Source organism: Microtus oregoni, unplaced genomic scaffold (assembly GCF_018167655.1).
Source record: "Microtus oregoni isolate MIOR12 unplaced genomic scaffold, Mior012 000004F_ref0000308, whole genome shotgun sequence".
Classification (NCBI taxonomy): Eukaryota; Metazoa; Chordata; class Mammalia; order Rodentia; family Cricetidae; genus Microtus; species Microtus oregoni.
In genome coordinates, this window is record NW_024543063.1 from 15,158,660 (window position 1) to 15,177,335 (window position 18,676).

General features: G+C 54.8%; 1 protein-coding gene across 3 annotated transcripts; it reads left to right on the forward strand.

Annotated features, from left to right (window-relative positions):
* Positions 1-869: 869 nt before the first annotated feature.
* On the forward strand, positions 870-13,354 carry Slc4a3 (solute carrier family 4 member 3). Of its 3 annotated transcripts, none has more exons than XM_041650218.1 (23): positions 870-1,070; positions 1,460-1,603; positions 1,918-2,083; positions 2,621-2,898; positions 3,012-3,127; positions 3,555-3,751; positions 5,190-5,338; positions 5,436-5,616; positions 5,954-6,089; positions 6,313-6,496; positions 6,829-6,928; positions 7,312-7,496; positions 7,920-8,145; positions 8,271-8,489; positions 8,766-8,914; positions 9,069-9,263; positions 9,493-9,723; positions 9,960-10,049; positions 10,448-10,614; positions 11,168-11,421; positions 11,710-11,879; positions 12,086-12,259; positions 13,082-13,354. In XM_041650218.1, the coding sequence occupies exons 2-23, from the start codon at positions 1,553-1,555 to the stop codon at positions 13,157-13,159; spliced, it is 3,696 nt and encodes a 1,231-aa protein (XP_041506152.1). In that variant the 5' UTR covers positions 870-1,070; positions 1,460-1,552; the 3' UTR covers positions 13,160-13,354. The 3 variants fall into 3 exon arrangements, with proteins under 3 accessions (XP_041506152.1, XP_041506151.1, XP_041506153.1); XM_041650217.1 differs by lacking the exon at positions 870-1,070 and adding an exon at positions 1,164-1,302; XM_041650219.1 differs by lacking the exons at positions 870-1,070; positions 1,460-1,603; positions 1,918-2,083; ... (1 more) ...; positions 3,012-3,127; positions 3,555-3,751 and adding an exon at positions 4,347-4,752.
* Positions 13,355-18,676: the final 5,322 nt, after the last annotated feature.

Sequence of the window (18,676 nt, forward strand, 5' to 3'; positions counted from 1 at the left end):
CCTTGACTTCTCCAGCTCAAAGTTACTCTTAACAGTAAACTAGAATAAACCCTTTCTCTTTTAAATTGCTTTTGTTAGATGGAGTATTTTATCAAAACAATAGGAAAGAAATGGGGGCAATCCTTGATTTGAGCGGGGTGGGGTGCTACCGAGCACAGGGCTCTGAGCACAAAGCCAGAAGCCAGTTTTTCCTCGGTACCCCACAAGGCTATTATGTATAAGAGCTTTCCTTGGGTGGGGCTGAGATCCTGCAGGGCAGGAGGCGCAGGGATAAAGCACTTGCTCCTCTCCCCTCTCTCTTCCTTTCCACTTCTCTTGCTGAGCCAGGAGCCATTTGTTTCTCTTGCTGGAGCCTACCCGTCTCACCCTCTGCTGACCCTCTGGTCCAGCCCCTGTTCCTCCCTATTTGTTTGTTCTAAGATATAGTGGCATGGCTTAAGCCAATGTTATCCAGGGCTTTTATGGGCATGGGTTGTGCTAGGGTGCCCAGTTTCAGAGAGACCCAGAGAAGAACACACAGGGGTCCAGGTGCTCTTCCTAAGATCTTTCTGACCTTGGAAAGTGAGATAGTTCCTCAGTGGTTGGGGAAATGGGGACGGGGGCGTGGAAGCTTAGCCACAGGATTTTAGAGTGGTTGGCACAGTTGGGATGTCCCTGTTTCAGCTGCCTCTGGCTACAGATGGGTAGATAATGTGCCAAGGTCAAATGTTGGGTGGTGCCCAGATCCAGACTCCAGGCCTTTGAAGGGCATCTCAGCTGAACCGAAACTTGAGCTGTTGGTGGCAATTGCTTCCAGAGGTCTGTGATCTCGTGGTCCAGACTGGAGAGGCTTGTATGTGCAGATGGAGAGGCTTGTATGTGCAGATGGGGGTCTCTTCCAGTGCTCCTGAGGGGAAGGGAGGGGTGGCTAAAAGCAAGGTGGAGGAGCGTGTTTGAGGGATTGTGGGAATTTAGGGCCGTGCACCCGCCCCTCCTCCCCCCGCAATGCGTGGGGCGCCTGGAGAGGGGTCTTGCGGGCAGGTGGGATCCTGCGGAGACCCGAGCGCGGAGTGCGCACTGGCCCGGGTGGGGTAAGTCAGGGCTCCTCTGCTCCCATTGTGCGGCCGGGCGGACGCTGGCCGGTCGAGCCAAGCGCTAGGAGGTGGAGCTGTGGGTTGCGGGCTCCGGCGCCTGCGTCCAACCCGGCCGGGCTCTGCGAGGCGAGAGGCCGGACGGGAGCCCAGCAGCCGCGCCCCGGAGCTAGCGGGGAGGGACATGGGGCGCGGCGGCTCTCCCAGGCCCCGCAGGTTCCGGAGCCCCGAGGTACTTAAGGGCGAGGCGTGGGCCCCAGGCCGGGTAGGAACATAGGGCTGACCGGTACCGGGTTGGGCCTTGGAAGGGAGCGCGGGCTGGACACGGGGATGTAGCTCCCCGGAGGGGGCCCACCAGCCTGATTCCTGACCCCGCCTTCCTCCCCCAGGGCTCCCAAAGAGGTCTCCGCAGCGCCCCCTTCTTCTCACCCGGGGTTTGAGTCCCACAGTGATTGAGAGACTCCCAAGTCTTCAACCCTACCATGGCTAATGGGGTGATCCCGCCGCCCGGGGGCGCCTCCCCCCTACCCCAGGTGACTGATGCGTGGAGGGTGGGGTGAGGGAGGAGGGGCAGGATGGGTGGGGTGTCCTCTGGCTGACCCTGGGACCACCAGATTCAGGCATTGAGCTATACTGGTGGTGTGGAGGAATAGGGGGTCTATTAGTGTTTTACAAATCCGGGACTGGTGCACTCAAGGCCCGGAGAAGCACTCAGAGGGTGTTTTGGGGGATGTTGATTCAGGCAAAGGTGAGAGTGTTGGGAATGTTGAAGTATGAAGTTGGGGATGGTGGGGGGGGGGGCTGTTCATGAATCAGGGGTCCTTAGGAGAGGCTATTTGGCCTGCAGGTCCGGGTGCCCTTGGAGGAGCCCCCTCTGGGTCCAGACATAGAAGAGGAGGATGATGACTTGGGCAAGACCTTGGCTGTGAGCAGGTTTGGGGACCTCATCAGCAAGACCCCGGCCTGGGACCCTGAGAAGCCTAGCCGCAGCTACAGCGAGCGGGACTTTGAGTGTGGGTAGCCCGGGGACCCCTAGTTCGGCAGCCTTCACCACCATCACCTTCATCGCCACCATTACTGCGCTCACCTCCGGCTTGATCACTCAGTGCCATCCTGTGCTGGACGCTGTGCTGGGCCACCATGCTGTGTCAAGTCATCCCGCCTCCCTCGCCATCACCTGTCCACCTGTCAGGGGGACTGGGCTCCAGACCAGGGGACATGTAGAGGAGATGGGCTTGAGGCCACCCTCAGTGACCTTCATCATCCACTCTGGCCCCACGCACTCTCTGTTCTGCCATGGTCCCTGTTGTGTCTTCCCTCAGCTTCTCTTCTGTGTCACACGCCCTGTTCCCTCTCCGTCACTCTCGTCCCCACTCTGCCAGGCCTCGCCAATGACAGGCGCCTGGACACAGTAGTTGGGAGGGGTGTCCTGGCTCTAGAGGATTAGTGTGCCCTTGTTTGAGACCTTGAGCTAGAGTCAGGTGTGTACTCCTTGGTGGGGGAGCCCTACTCTGCTTCAGGGGTCTCAACCAACTCTCCTGCACCCCCAGTTCACCGGCACACATCCCACCACACCCATCACCCGCTCTCAGCCCGCCTGCCTCCACCCCACAAGCTGCGGCGACTGCCCCCCACCTCTGCTCGGCACACCAGGAGGAAGAGGAAGAAGGAGAAGACCTCTGCTCCCCCCTCAGAAGGGACGCCTCCTATCCAAGAGGAGGGGGGAGCTGGAGCAGAGGAGGAGGAGGAGGAGGAAGAGGAAGAGGAAGGAGAGTCTGAGGCAGAGCCTGCGGAGCCTCCACTCTTGGGGCCCCCACAGAAAGCAAAGGTGGGGACAACTCATTGAAGGAGGGTTGGCTGGCCAAGGGGTTGGCACGGAGAGGATGCAAGATGCCATGAAGGTGGCTGCTGGGAGTTTAGTCTGTCCATGTGTGTCCACAGTTCTCTATTGGAAGCGATGAGGACGACAGCCCGGGCCTATCGAACAAGGTCACCTGTACCAAGGCCCTGCCTTCTGTGGGCCTGCACGCTGACCAAAGCCCCCAGCGCTCCAGCAGGTACTGGTCCCAGCTCCCTGCACCCAGCCCTCATTGAGTAGAACCCACTGCAGCCCAGAGCAGTTGGCTCAAGTCTCCGACACTTACCTGATTCCTGACCCTGACTAGTGTATCCCTAGGTGTGACCGGGAAAGCAGAGAAAATGAGAGAGCTTTTTCTCCAGGTTTACAAAGTCAGAGGGAGCAAGAGGGGAGAAAAGGAAGAGTTGAGCCAGAGGTCAAGGGTCCTCTAGACCGGAAGTGCTGGTGAAGAGGCAGGGGTACAGGTAGAAGAGACGAGCCAGCGGTGGGAAGGGATGGGCATGCTGGGGAAGGGAGCCTGTGTATACACTCTGGCTCCTGAGATCAGGGAAGTTACAGGAACCCACTAGCTTAAGCCAGCTCCTTGCCTTTCTCCATCAAACCTAAAGCTCATGTTGCTTCTTCAGCTCTCCCAGCCCCCGAGCCCGGGCTTCCCGAATCTCTACAGAGAAGAGCCGGCCTTGGAGTCCGTCAGCCAGCTATGACCTGCGAGAGCGATTGTGCCCAGGCAGTGCCCTGGGCAACCCTGGGCCGGAGCAGCGGGTGCCCACCGATGAAGCTGAGGCCCAGATGCTGGGCTCTGCAGATCTGGATGACATGAAGAGTGAGTGGACCTTGAAGAGGGTCCCCCCACTTCAGGCTTGGCACTTTCTGCAGTGTCTGAGTGTCAGAAAGAGCTTAATCTCACTAAGCCACCTCTGCCAAAGCTACTTCCCTTTGTGGCACTCATGAGTGCGCTCTGAGTCACCCCTTGCATAAAGCGGCCATCTTCCTCGTGTACTCTTCGAGGGGTGTTCTCCTGAGACCTCCCTGCTCTGTAAACTCTGCTATAACTGACCTGTCTGGAGGCTGAGGGCTAAACTGCACTGCCAGGCCTGCCTGCAGCTGCCCTCACTCCTTCCTGCCACCCTTGGCCTGTTCTGGCTGTGATCTCGGCACATTCCTTCCATCTTATCAGTGCCTGGCTTTGGTGCCACCTGTCATCACCCATGGGGCTCTTTGCCCAGGCTAGGGGCATCGCTGGTCTTCCTCCTCCTCCTCCTGAGATTCACAGGGTGTGGGCGGGGGCAGAGGTGGGGGGAGTTGGGCTTTGAGCTCAATACGTCATGGAAAGTTGCCAGGGCCTGAGGACAGGGACAAGAACAATCCGATGGCAGCAGCAGCAGTGGCAGCGGGGTTTGGGAGGGCAGTCATAGGGAGGGTGTATTTACAGATCCAGGGTGGGAGTCGATAGGAGGAGCAGACTTGGGGGACCAGGAGAACTGTGAACAGGAAACCTTACCATCTCCAGCTGTGTGGACAAAGGCAGCTCCTGCTGGGGGCTCCCACCCCTTGGGACATCCGGGGCTCTGGGAAGGAACAGGGCTGAGTCCTCGGCCACCAGGGGAATGACGAGCCCATTGGACAAGGTCATGGAGCCCAATGGGGCTCTGAGTCCCTGGCCCAGGGACACTGAGGACCGGAGCCCTGGGAGGAATCCAGTTCCTGGCACTGGTGACTTGCTGGCCTCAGAGGATTTGGAAATGTTTGTATTGGACTTTGAAGACTATGGCCTGTGGGAGCCCATGAGGGGCCACCCGAGCCCCCAGGCAGGGGTAGCTGCTTGTGAGTAAACTGGGCAGCCAGCCTGTCCCCAGCTGTTGGCCTGAGCAGGGCAGGTGGGAGGATGGCTAGCCTTGCATAAGCCTGTTGGATGGGATTGGGGTGTCGTACATATGTGGAAGCTAGGTGTCTAGGGACAGGCATTGGGCCTATGGCCTCACAGGGAGGATCAGTAGTTGTGCTAGGGGCTCCAGGGTCTGGATGGGGCTGAAGACTTCAGCTGGAATCTGCTTATTGTTATGACTTGGCCAGAGGTGTAAGGTGGCTCTGTACTGTGCCTTCCTACTTCCTGAGAACCAGTCTCTGGATCTGTGAAATGGCCCCCTGGATTATGTGGTCTGTCATAACAACCCTGTGGATTTGGTGGATATAGCAGGGGCCCGGAGCATGTGGGCTGTGGCCTCAGACCCCGAGATGGATCCCTGGGTTCTTGTTCACAGGCCACCGGCTAGAAGACAACCCTGGTGTGAGGCGACACTTGGTGAAGAAATCATCCCGGATACAGGGTGGGAGAGGAAGCCCCAGTGGCCTGGCTCCCATCCTGCGCAGGAAGAAGAAGAAGAAGAAGTTGGATAGGAGACCCCATGAGGTCGCGTTGCGGGTGTTGCCCTTTGGGATCCACTTTCCCTCTAGTGACAGCCCTAACCCTGGCAGCCTCTGTTCCCTCACCTTGATATCTGCTGCAGGTGTTCGTGGAGTTGAACGAGCTGATGTTGGACCGTAGCCAGGAGCCACACTGGCGGGAGACAGCACGGTGGATCAAGTTTGAGGAGGACGTAGAGGAGGAGACTGAGCGCTGGGGAAAGCCCCACGTTGCTTCCCTCTCCTTCCGTAGCCTGCTGGAGCTCAGGAGGACCATTGCCCAGGGTAGGGCTCCTCAGTCTGGCCTGAGCCACTGAGCCGCAGTCGGGCTGCTCAGTTCCCTGGGACGACTCTGGGAGTTCTGAGGGGGCAGAGCTATGGGTCGCACCTGGGGCCTGATGGACCTTCTAGCCATCTGCACTTTGAGCCGAGCCTCCCTTCGCTTGGGCTCTTCTTGCAGTATTTTCCAGGGCTCCCCCGGCTGCCTGTGACGTGTGTACGTGCTGGAGCACGCACAGGCCTTGAGCTCACCTTGCATGTTTGCCAGCCCTTGGGGAGCGAGGCTGTGGGGTAGGGGAGTCTCCTGTCTGGCAGGATGGTGCTTCCTCTTACTGTGTCCTAGGAGCGGCTCTCCTGGACTTGGAGCAGACCACCCTGCCAGGCATCGCTCACCTTGTGGTGGAGACTATGATTGTATCTGACCAGATCCGGCCAGAGGACAGGGCTAGTGTCCTGCGGACTTTGCTCCTGAAACACAGGTGTGAGGGGCTGGGGACGAGGGCTCTGTCTTCTTCAGCTGTCCTAGAAATATTGCCTCCTCTGAGGGGGACTCAGCCTGAGCATGCAGGGAGCTTAACCCGTTTCCACTTCTGTCTTTCTGCCCCCTTAACCAATAGGAAACTCTCACATTAAGTAAAAGGTCCTCCTACTTCTCACCTCCTTGTGTTAACATAAACCTCTCCAACTTACCTCCTCCTTTAGCCATCCCAATGATGACAAGGACAGTGGCTTTTTCCCTCGAAATCCGTCAAGCTCCAGTGTGAACTCAGTCCTGGGGAATCACCACCCAACTCCTAGTCATGGCCCTGATGGTGCGGTACCCACCATTGCTGATGACCTAGGGGAGCCAGCCCCATTGTGGCCCCATGATCCTGATGCCAAGGAGGTCAGTCACCTTGTCTGACCTGGGCTTGTGAACTTAGAAGACGCCCGGTTTAGTTGAGATTGGGAAGGTCGGATGCCCGGCACTGTGCCGAGCATGCTTTGGGGTCTGTGGGTGGCATGCACGTGGATTCCCTGTGTTGCGATACAGAGTTTTGCTGTGGTGATGTGGGAGCTATTCAGCTGACAAAACCGAGGTGGGGCAGGGCATAGAGGAGGGTGCTGGACCCTTCTAAGAAGTTGGGGAGAGAGGACCCAGGGCTGGGGCAAGGTTGGGGAGGGCCTGCCATGGCCTCCAGGCTGGGTCCCAGCCCTATTCCAGTTCTGCGTCCTCAGAAGCCCCTCCACATGCCTGGAGGAGATGGTCACCGGGGGAAAAGCCTGAAACTTCTGGAGAAGATCCCTGAAGATGCTGAGGCCACCGTCGTGCTTGTGGGTAAGGAGGGCTGGGTGCTGGGGACAGGGTCTCCTGAGTGGCCTCTGCTGTTGTCTGTTCCCCTGGACCTCCAGAGGAGGCTACTCTGAGTTCTTTCTTCCTCATTCCTGGCCTGCCTGCATTCCAGTTTCCTGCCATCTTGAACTGCTGCTAGTTTTATATAGCGGAGTAAGGAAGAAAGTTATCCCTGTGTGGTAGCCTTTATTTCCACCTATTGGTAACTGTTATGTGACTGTAAACATGTAAGTGACCAGGGTACTTTTAGATCTGAGGCTTCTTTTGCAGTACCCAACTGCTCCAGTGCACAGAAGAACCTGACTCGCCCTTCCGGGGCCTGCCTCGACTGCTCCTCCTTGTCCATCCCTGCTTTTGTCTTTCTCTAGGCTGTGTGCCTTTCTTGGAGCAGCCAGCAGCAGCCTTTGTGCGGCTAAGTGAGGCTGTGCTCTTGGAGTCTGTGCTTGAGGTCCCCGTACCTGTCCGCTTCCTCTTTGTGATGCTGGGGCCCCGCCACACCAGCACCGACTATCATGAGCTAGGACGCTCCATCGCTACCCTCATGTCTGACAAGGTTAGTCCTTCCACCTGGGACCTGCTTGTTCCTTAGAAGCCTGTCTCTGGAGTGGAGCTGGCGAGCTGTTAGCCCAGGGTAGGAAACTGAACCCTGGATTGTGCTCAGAAAGGGGTGGTAACATAGAAGTAGAGCTCACACGCAATGCCTTGGATGTAAAGATGCGGGCTGGAGGGTTGATGGTGCTGACCGTGACTGGCCTCACATGGGAGAGCCTCCTAGCCGAGTTGATGTCTGGGATGCTCATTAGCCTGGAGAAGATGGGCACTGCCCAGTCAGAGATGTTCTAGACTCCCTTCCTAGACTGTCCTGGTGCATACGGTTGTCTGTCTTCCCCGCCCTACTTTTGTGACCCAATGCCACCTCTCTGAAATCTTTCTGGGCTCTCATGGCCCATCCTTGAGAGCCATACTCCCTTTCCAGCTGTTTCACGAAGCTGCCTACCAGGCAGACGACCGGCAGGACCTTTTGGGTGCCATCAGTGAGTTCTTAGATGGCAGCATTGTGATACCCCCATCGGAAGTGGAGGGCCGTGACCTACTACGCTCCGTGGCTGCCTTCCAGCGCGAGCTGCTGAGGAAGCGGCGGGAGCGGGAACAGACCAAAGTGGAGATGACCACCCGGGGCGGATATGTGGCCCCTGGCAAAGGTCAGACCCCAGCCCAGTCCTTTGTGTTCTTACCATCCCTGCCCACAATGCTGGGGGATGCAGACAGGGCTTCCAGGTGGGAGAAGGTGGCCTGTGTTCCATTGGTATCTTGCTCCCTTGCCCAGATCTGTCTTTGGAGATGGGGGGCTCCGAGGCAACCTCTGAAGATGATCCCCTGCAGCGGACGGGCTCAGTGTTTGGGGGTCTGGTGCGGGATGTGAAGCGCCGGTACCCGCACTACCCCAGTGACCTGCGGGACGCACTTCACTCCCAGTGTGTGGCTGCTGTGCTCTTCATCTACTTTGCAGCCCTCAGCCCTGCCATCACCTTTGGGGGGCTACTAGGTGAAACTTCCGGGGTCCCTGTGGGCGCCCGATGTTACCTGCAGGGTTATGTCGTTCACATCACTTAGGGGGGCAATGGAGAGCTGTGACTCCCTGCTGGGTCAGAGAACTGCAGCTATCCCTTATTGGGTGGCTATAAAATGGGGGTGCAAGGGCAGGATCCCTGTGGTCTCCTTGGGAATGTGGGCAAGGCCTTGCTGGGGAACCGGATGAGGAAGGGGTCAGGACAGAAAGAGCCAGACTTACAGCCATCCTGTTGACCCCTCTCCACTCCAGGAGAGAAGACGGAGGGGCTGATGGGCGTGTCGGAGCTGATTGTGTCCACAGCTGTGCTTGGGGTCCTCTTCTCTCTGCTGGGGGCCCAGCCACTGCTCGTGGTGGGCTTCTCCGGGCCCCTGCTGGTCTTTGAGGAAGCCTTCTTCAAGGTGAAGCCTGCTCCTTACCCCGGGTGTCCAGGAGCTGGGTCTCTATGCTCCGTCCCTTCTTCCCCTCGGCGTGTACCCTTTTTTCAATCTGCAGGCACCAACTTACGGGGTAGATGACCCCCCTGTAGCTAACCAACCCCCTTACTACCTCTAGTTCTGCCGAGCTCAGGACCTGGAGTACCTCACCGGTCGAGTATGGGTGGGCCTCTGGCTGGTGGTCTTCGTCCTGGCCCTGGTGGCTGCAGAGGGCAGTTTCCTGGTCCGCTACATCTCGCCGTTTACCCAGGAGATCTTTGCGTTCCTCATCTCGCTAATTTTCATCTATGAGACTTTTCACAAGCTCTACAAGGTGTGGCAGTTCCCCGAGGGTGGCTAAGGATAGGGGAGGTGGTGTCCTAGGGAGGCCTGGAGCTTGCTGAGAGCAAGGTATGGGAAGAGGGCTTTGTGTGTGTATGTGCGCGCGCGTGTGTGTGTGTGTGTGTGTATGCGCGCGCGTGCACGTAAAGTGGAGTTTGGGAATCAAGACTGGGTTTGCCGTCTGCCTGTGGAGGGTGAGGCATCCTCTCCTCCACACATAGGTGTTCACAGAGCATCCTCTGCTGCCATTCTACCCACCGGATGGGGCCCTGGAGGGGACCCTAGAGACGGGCTTGGAACTGAATAGTAGTGCCCTGCCCCCCACAGAGGGACCACCAGGCCCAAGGAACCAGCCCAATACAGCTCTGCTGTCTCTCATCCTCATGCTGGGGACTTTCCTCATTGCCTTCTTCCTGCGCAAGTTCAGGAACAGCCGCTTCCTGGGGGGCAAGGTACTCTGTCTCACTCGATTGCTGTTCCTTTGAGGCTCAGCTCCTGAGTCTTCTGCCTGACCCCCTCCTGGCCAATCCATTGCACCTCCCCACAACAAGACAATAGTGCCTCCCAGCTGTGGCTGGTACACAGGGGAGTCACCTAGATGGACATCCTAGGATACTTCTGGCTCAGCTTGGCCCCAGAAAGCGTTGGGGTTGTCTCCTAACCCTCATCCTCCGGGTGCACTTGGCAGGCTCGGCGCATCATTGGCGATTTTGGCATTCCCATTTCCATCTTGGTGATGGTCCTGGTGGACTACTCTATCACAGACACCTACACGCAGGTGAGTGTGCCCCACCTGAGCGGCCCAGGTTCTGGAGCAAGCTTGCAGCCCAGCTCTCCTGGTCTAGTGACAAGAAGTTGTGCCACACCAGAGGCTGCTGTGATGACGTTCAGTTCAGGGGCTCCCCAGGGTATCCGAACTGTGTATGATCCTAGTGGGAGGAATTTGGAAGTGAGCTGGTGCAGAGTACCGGGTCTCCCCATAGCTGTGGAGCCAGGGGGAAGGTTCCATTACTATGCCTTCTGCCAGTCCTGGGAGAAGCAGTGACTTTGAAAACTGAAAATTAGTTTCACCAGCTCCCTAGAGTTCTGGGGGCCTCTGTGGCTGGAACATCGCAATGTAGACCTCTTCTGTAAGAAGCCTCTGTCTCTGGCCCTGGCCTTCTTTTCTTCATGCAGAAGCTGACGGTACCTACAGGGCTCTCCGTGACTTCCCCGCATAAGCGCACGTGGTTCATCCCACCGTTGGGCAGCGCCCGTCCCTTCCCACCTTGGATGATGGTGGCTGCTGCTGTCCCTGCACTGTTGGTCCTCATCCTGATATTCATGGAGACACAGATCACCGCGTGAGAGGGCTGGAGGGGGAGGGATGATGGCTTGGCTTCAGGGTTAAGGCAGGGGTGTCTTATCTGTGCAGGGATGCCCTGTGGTAGACTGAAAGGAATTTGTTGGGCTCTCGCAGGAGTGAGGAGGAGGGGGTGGAGGCGCTAGAGCAACAGGCTGGAACAGGTGTGGGCGTGTGGGTCCAGGCATGGTTCTCCCGTGTTGGCTTGACCTGGTCCTCTCATGACCACGGCTGGCGGGATGGCACTTGGCAGTTCTCAGAATCCTGGCAGGGCGTTCTCTCACCTAGTGATGCTCACACGTTTCTCATTTTGGCTTAACCAAAATAACATGGTAGGATGGATCTGGCATCTGGATTTTGTGGTGCTTTTAAATGCTTGCAGCATGAGAATTTGGCTCCGATTTCCTGCAGTGTGAGAACTTTAATTTGGGAACGTGAAAGAGGAAGCTGACTCTTGAGTGAGAGCTCTCCTCCCTCCCCTCAAGTCTTGGGCGACTGTCATGTGCTTTTACAGGTGTGCCTGCTAACTGGCTCCTTCTCTCTCTCCCCCACAGGCTCATCGTCAGTCAGAAGGCACGAAGGCTACTCAAGGGTTCCGGCTTCCATCTTGACCTGCTTTTGATCGGCTCCCTGGGTGGCCTCTGTGGGTTGTTCGGATTGCCCTGGCTCACAGCTGCCACCGTCCGCTCTGTCACCCATGTCAATGCGTTGACGGTAATGCGCACTGCCATCGCACCTGGTGACAAGCCCCAGATCCAGGAGGTTCGGGAGCAGCGAGTCACCGGAGTGCTCATTGCCAGCCTTGTGGGTGAGCACCGAGTCTCCCCCCAGACTTGCTTTCCTGGGCCCAGTGGCTTCAAATCCTCTGATCCTGGGGTTGACCCTCCTGAATCTGCAGGTGTATTGTACTTAGCTCTCCCTCAGGACCCCAACCAGTCCACGCACACTCTGGGAGCTCTTCCCTGCTTCTTGTCCTGCTTGCTCCATCTCTGTCTGTGAGACCCAGATTGGTCCAGTGAATCTTGTTCCCTTACCAGGCCCTTTGTCCAGGCAGGACAGGGGACAGGGTTAGGCAGATCTGTGTCACCTCCTCCAGGCCTGTCTATCGTCATGGGGGCTGTGCTGCGCCGGATCCCATTGGCTGTACTCTTCGGGATTTTCCTATACATGGGGGTCACTTCGCTGTCTGGTATCCAGTTGTCCCAACGCCTGCTGCTCATTTTCATGCCAGCAAAGCACCATCCTGAGCAGCCCTACGTGACCAAGGTCAGGCCCAGATGCATGCAGCCCGGGGGGGGGGGGGAGGGGGGAGGAGAGTGCAGGATGCTGGGAGGGAGTCTGGAGGGACTCCCAGGTTAGAAATGGACGGGCGGAATACATTAAGGATAATTGGGACCTGGAGAGCCATGTTCCCAAAGGTGTGGGTGGGGGCAGAATGGCCACTGTGGAATGAGACTGAGCCTGTACCCCAGGTGAAGACATGGCGGATGCACCTGTTCACCTGCATCCAGCTGGGCTGCATTGCTCTCCTCTGGGTGGTCAAGTCAACGGCGGCCTCACTGGCCTTTCCTTTCCTGCTCTTGCTCACGGTGCCTCTGAGGCGTTGCCTTTTGCCCCGGCTCTTCCAGGACAGAGAGTTGCAGGCGGTAAGGGATGATGGCTTGGGCTGGCGGGATGAAGGTAGGCAGGCACTGGAGTTAGATACTCGGGCTCCAGGTTATAAAGTCTCAAATACCTGTTGGTTTGTGTGAACTTGGGGAAGTTGCTGAATGTTCTGGAATGCTGTTTTCACCAGTGTAATGGGCTTGTAGACTCTATCAAAGAACTGTTGAGAGATTTCTTGGTAAAGCTGTTGATAAGAGGCTTCAGAAAGAACAAGACAAGACAGGGCTCTGTGGACAGCTGTGCAGGCTGTGCCTGGACAAAATCACCTGGCCAGGGGTTGCGTGTGGGTTGGCCTAGCACCGACATTAGTCCTGAGCCCTGTTTCTTTCGGCTATAGGAAAGGATATCTCATTGCTAGTCTTTATTTTGTTTTCTTTTATATTCTTACATTTTTTAAAGATGTATTTTGTGTGTACGTGCTGAGGTCAGAGGGCAACCTTTAGGAGTTGGTTTTCTCTTTCCACCCTGTAGGTCCTGGGAATTGAACTTAGGTCATCTGACTTGGTGGCAGATGTCTTGATCTGCTGAGTCATCTCGCTGTCCCAGTTTTTCAGCTTTTGTGTGCTCAGATATGGGGTACAGAGGTGCCATGATCCTAGGAATGAGCATCCTGTATCATAGTTGCCATTGTATGGGTATGATTTGTATGTTCTAGGTGACCTGATAATGAAGGCTTTGGCCAGGGAAGTACTTCTGGAAAGGGTCCTGGAGCAGGGAGAGAAGGTGTTCAGGAGAGGCTGTGAGGAACAGAAAGGGACACACAAGTCCCCCTGACTTTCCCAACCCTGTGCTCCCCTCTGCAGCTGGACTCTGAAGATGCTGAGCCAAACTTTGATGAGGATGGCCAGGACGAGTACAATGAGCTGCACATGCCTGTGTGACCCTCGAGATGGTGCCCCTCAGAGACCCTGCCTTGGTGACTCACAGACCCTAGGAACCCAGCACCAGGGCCAGACATTCCTTAGGACCCAGGGATGTGCCCGGAGTCACTTTCCATGCCAGGCCAGTGGCCCAGTGACTTTCACAGACTAGACGACACAGGCTTTGAAGTCATTATAACACACTCCTTGTCTCGTGTCCGCCTCATTTTCTTGGTGCCACACTTCCCTATCCGAAATATTATCAGGGTCATGCAGACTAGAAGGGGTGTGAAGCAAGGAACGGAGGCCTCGAGGGTGAGGGGTAGATTCAAGACTGCACAGAGTTCAAGGTGGGCCTTTTGTTCCTTCCTTGGCTCCCTAGAGTAAAGCTGAAGAGCCGGAGGTTCAAGGTCGATCGAGGGTCACACACCCATTAATTTAGCTCTGGATTAGAAAGAAGGAGAGGACAGCAAGACATTGCTTTCCTTAAGCCACTAGGGAAATCAGGGTGACTTTTGTCCTGTGGGACTACAAAGCTAAATGGAAAATGTGCATCTAGGGAGCAGGAATAGCAGCCCAAGCCTCTAGACGCCAGGATGGTGGCGCAGGGTTTGGGGCCTCCAGGACCATTTTAGATTCTCCTGGTTTAAGAGTGAAGCAGTTCTAGGATTCCTGAAACCACTCCTTGTGCACAGTCTGTTTTTTTTTTTTTTTTTTTTTTTTTTTTTTTTTTTTTGCCAGAAATAACCTGGGAGGCCTTGGGGAGGGTGGAAACAGGACCCAGTGCTTCACGGTTGCTAGGTAACCAGCTGCCTGATGCAGCCTGCCGGCCTTGTGTAGCCCTCTAGTGGTTATTTTTGCACACTGCATGGTCTGTGAGCTGAGCAGGAGTAAGGCTGCCATCTGGCGGATCCGATTTGATCCCAAGCTTAGTTTCTTGGGTTCTGGGAGGTTCATCTGGTCTGCTCCAAGCATCCAGGGTTAATAACCCTTTGGTTTCACATGGTCCTTTCCCTCTGGAGCTTGCTCTGCAAGTCTGTGTTTCCTGTTTGACCTCCGCTTTCCTGCCACGTGTTTAGGCCTACAGCTAGTGCCCGAGGCATGGGACACAGAACAGTTGGAATGTTTGTTGTGCTCCCAAGTCGGCAGTGCTGGGCTATCATGTTTTAAGCATTTCATCCCAGCTGTCCACACACCCTTGGCCTCTGATGATGTCATGCCTTTGGCATCTCTAGCCCCCGTGAAGACAAAACCTTGCCAGATGGGCATGACGAGGTAGTGCCAAAATTCTTGGCTTAGAATCTAAACAAAGGTTTCACACACACAGAGGGCAGGACCTTCTCCTAGGCAAGTTTGACTGACAGGCTTCATGTGAAAACCCACTTCCCTTCCCAGCCTGGAGCCCTTTCTGGGTGTTGGCCGCTGACTGACTCTTCTGTTTTGGGGATTCCTATACAAGTCAGGAAGGAGTCTGCTTTTCCAGGATCCCCCTACTGCAAGCGAGAAGAAGGGGTTCTAAATGGAAATGAGCCCCAGTCAGGGATAGTAGCAGGGGACAGTGATGTTCGGTAGAGCGAGGAGACCCCGAGACCTCACAACAAAAAGTGAGAAAGTCTTGAAAGTAGAGTCAGACAGCCACGATACCTAATATTCAAAGGTTAATGCAAAGAGATGAACCATAGGGTGTGGGCTGCAGTTCAGGAGGTCAAGCCTGAACCAGGCCTGATAGAAGATGGAGTTCTGTGGTGGGTGCCTGGGCAGGGCTGGGCAGACTGATGGGGTTTTCCTAACAACCCAGAAAGTCACCAGGAAGAGTACTGTTTGACAGGAATGGAGACCAGGTTGCTTCTGTAAGAGACCAGGCATGACAAGACTCAAGCCCAGAGGTCTAGAGTGGATGTCACTTGAGGACTCTGGAATTTGTCTCAAAGCCTTGGTGGCCCCTGTGTTTCCGCTGACCTTTCTTTGACTGGGCCTTTGGCCATATCCTCTCAAGGGCCTGGGACCTTTGAGGACCCTTTTAAAGCACGGAGTGTCAATCAGGCACAGCTTAGATAGGGAGAGGTGGGTATTACGAGGCAGGTTTGTAGAATATGGTCCTCCAAACAAAACAGCCACTCTGATGAGATTAGCTGTGGCTGCTGGCAAGAGATCATAGGAGTGGCCCATGGCCTGGTGACATCTCTTCAGAAGGAGGCTTAGGGGGCATTAGACCCTCACGGAAGAGTCTAGCTTCTCATCAAAGCCATTCATTTTGACTATGGGGAAGCCATCACCCACGTTGGGTGAAGACTTTCCAGTGTGGCTGCTTTGGGATGGTCACCGCACCCCTCCAGTCAGCCCCTTGCCCATGCTCTTGGACAATAAACTCACGGGTTCCCCAGCATGAGCTTCGGTGGGGTTGCTCTTCAGTCTGTTGTTGGGGCCTTCTAAGGGGGGAGTAGAGTATATGTCTCTTCACAGAAGGAATTCTCCCACCAGGTGACGAGAGACGGTGGGAAGGCCCTGGTATATTTAACCAAGCAGACTCACTGTTGACTGTGCAAAGTGTTGGGGTGTGGGGGACGCTTCCAGTCGGGACATAGCGTCACACATTCTGACTTTCAGAGCCAGATTTTGGCCACACCTTGGGCAAGTGCCTGGGGTTTTCATTATCCTCCGACCAACTCAAGCCCACTTCCTGTCCAGGGTTCTAGCTCCTTCTTTCAGGTTGTACAAAGAAGGTGGCTGTCACTGCCCTGTTCCATGCTGAGGATTCCGCTCACTTCAGACCGCCCAGGCCCTTGTGGCAGCTGGCTGTCAGAGTTTGTGGACCATCTGCTCACATTGCCCCACACCCCGCCTTTTGGGCACAGACGCTGGCAATAAGAGGTACCATTTGGCAGGCCAGGTGACATCCCTTCTTATATCAGGTGACTCAGATAATCTTCATGGCTGTTGACACTTGGCACTCTCAGAGGGAATTCTAAGCAGCAAAATTTAGACAAAGCTCAACTCAAGGGCACCTGTACAGAGCACTACCCGCTTAGCTCTCAGTGAAGCCATTGCGGAGAACCAACAAAAACAGGTTCTGGCAGTGCCTACCAGTGGCCTGAATCCAAGGTGGCAAATTAGGAAACGCAGAGTGAGGAATTTGGTTTCCAGATAAATTATTCAATCGTTTGAATTTGATCCATCGCGTGTCTCATCCATTTTGGGGGGGGGGGGGAACTGCGGGTTCCAATATCCATAGGATTTATGTTCTGCGAGAAAGATTTACCGTTTGAGTGGCCTGCTGGGATTATTTTCAATTTCCTAGGAACTGTTCGTTAATATTGAACGATGCTTTATCAAATGCTAACTAAGTGGACAGCCACTGGGAAGCTCTCTGGGTGGCGGATGAATCACAGTGGCTGTTGGCAATGGGAAAGAGTTGCCCAGAGCTCCTTCATATCCTGTGTCCCCATAGGTGGGGCATAGCTGGTGTCAAGGTACAGTGGAGCGTGGGCTGGTGCGGAGATGGAAGGGAAGAACCCTGAAGGGGGTGCAAACCAGGCTTGCTTTTGGAGCTTGCCTAGTGTCCCCTGGCAGGCCATTGATTGTGCTTTCTGTCTAAACTTAAACCCTTTTTGTAACCTCCATGCTTTGCATGGTGCCTGGCCACAGAACACAGAAGGCACAGGGGTAGACAGATGTCAGAGTAGGAAGGACCAAGTGGTTCTGAACTCCATCTTCTTTAGGATCCAGTGATTGCCTCGTGACACCAATAAGACCTTTCCAAGAATTCCAAAAAGGTTTCAGTGCTTGTGTTTGTTTCTCTTAAAGCTGTCATTTCTCTGTGACGGATAGGAATCATGCTCCAGAGCCCAAAGGGGCAGTGTGGGTTTCCTTCTGAGAGCCAGGGAGAGAGAACTTGATGACGTCGTTGTCCTCCGCGCGGAACTGACAGGTTGATATGAGCCGTGCTGGAGAGTAAGCACCACCGTATTTTCCAGGGGCTGTGGGACAGGAAAAGGGGAGAATGTGGAGTCAGCTGGCTCTGAGATGGGCCCTGGGTCCATCTGTGCTTCCTAATCCACCAGTAGCTCCTCAGAGTACTAGAATCCAGATCATGTTTGAATGGTTTGCCAGTTCGGTTAGGTGTCTTTACATGTACATAGCGGCTCTGTAATTCTGCCCATAGCATGGTACAGGGTAAAGCTGAGGTAAAAATAAGGGAGTTGATGTAGAGCAAGAACTGGACATTTAGCAGGTGCTTGTGGCACAAATCATGACAGTAATGACAGAGGTGTCAGAAGTCATTCTTCAGCCGGAGGTCTATGTGTATGCGTTGGAACCACGTAGGAAGTTTTAACAAACTATCTGGACTTTACAGGCTCGTGTGTGTGTGTGTGTGTGTGTGTGTGTGTGTGTGTGTGTGTGTAGCAGGGATGGAACTCAGGTCTCATGTGTGATAGGTGAATGATCTGCCCTAACTCTTCCATTAGCTTTAAAGTGTGTCCCCCTCAATCTCAAAGATTCTAACATGAAGTCAGTGTTGACAGCCCCATCCTAAACTAATGGTTTTCCCCTGGATCATTTCTGACCTCGTTTCCACAACAGTTGAAAGTAATTTCCTATTACTTGCTTCGCCTTGCTATGGAAATGCAAACGCTCGGTTTGCATATTTATTTTAGAATGCTCCAGGGTAGGAACCCAGCCTATTTTTATTCTTCCGTTTACCAGGCAACAGTGAGCACACACATGTGATACTTTGCAGTGTTGGGGTTGTGAGCCAGGAGCATTCTTTGCTGGCTTTGCTGTCACTGAGGGCATTGTGATTGAGTGGCCAGAACGTCAGGACTAGAAACTGGGAGTCCTGAGTCAAAGCCTCAGTTCAGCTACCAGTTGGTGGCTTTGGTTATGCTGTCAGTTCTTACTGGGAGATACAGAATTTGGCTGCAGTGTCTCTTGAATAGACTGTGTTGTATGAAATGACCTTGACCACTGCAAGGTTTGCTTGGGAGAAGCAGGAAAGAGGCTGCCCCAGAGAATTATTAAGCTTAGCAACTCCTTAAACTTTCCTCAGCTGGAGTTGAACACAGACCCTGGGGAGCCCTTTTGGACATTTCTAAGGACATCAGAAATTCTAGGGCCACAGAAGATAAGGTAGTGTTAATCCGTTAATCCCACCGGTCGATGATAAGATCATTACCACAATTTAAAGTTAAATTTGAAGCAAGCTTTAATTAAATACTGGCCAGTTGGATGGACTATGGTCAGGTCCTTCTCTGGTTCCCCAGAAAAATGGCCTGAGTCACAGTTTTCAGTGGCTTAAGGAAGTTCAATCAGGGGCAAGCATACATCCTGATGTACCTCCGGCCTACATCCAATCAGAGGCAAGCACACATATTGACTTATTGCCTGCATGTGAACCTCCCACCCACATGTAATCAAGCACATCCAGGCGCAGATGGGTCAGACAAACCTGTTTTGGGTAATAAAAACATGTGGTTTGTTATCTCCCATAAGCCGTAGCCTCCAGCCTTTCTGTCCTTGGGCAAGGGGCTTGCAGATCAG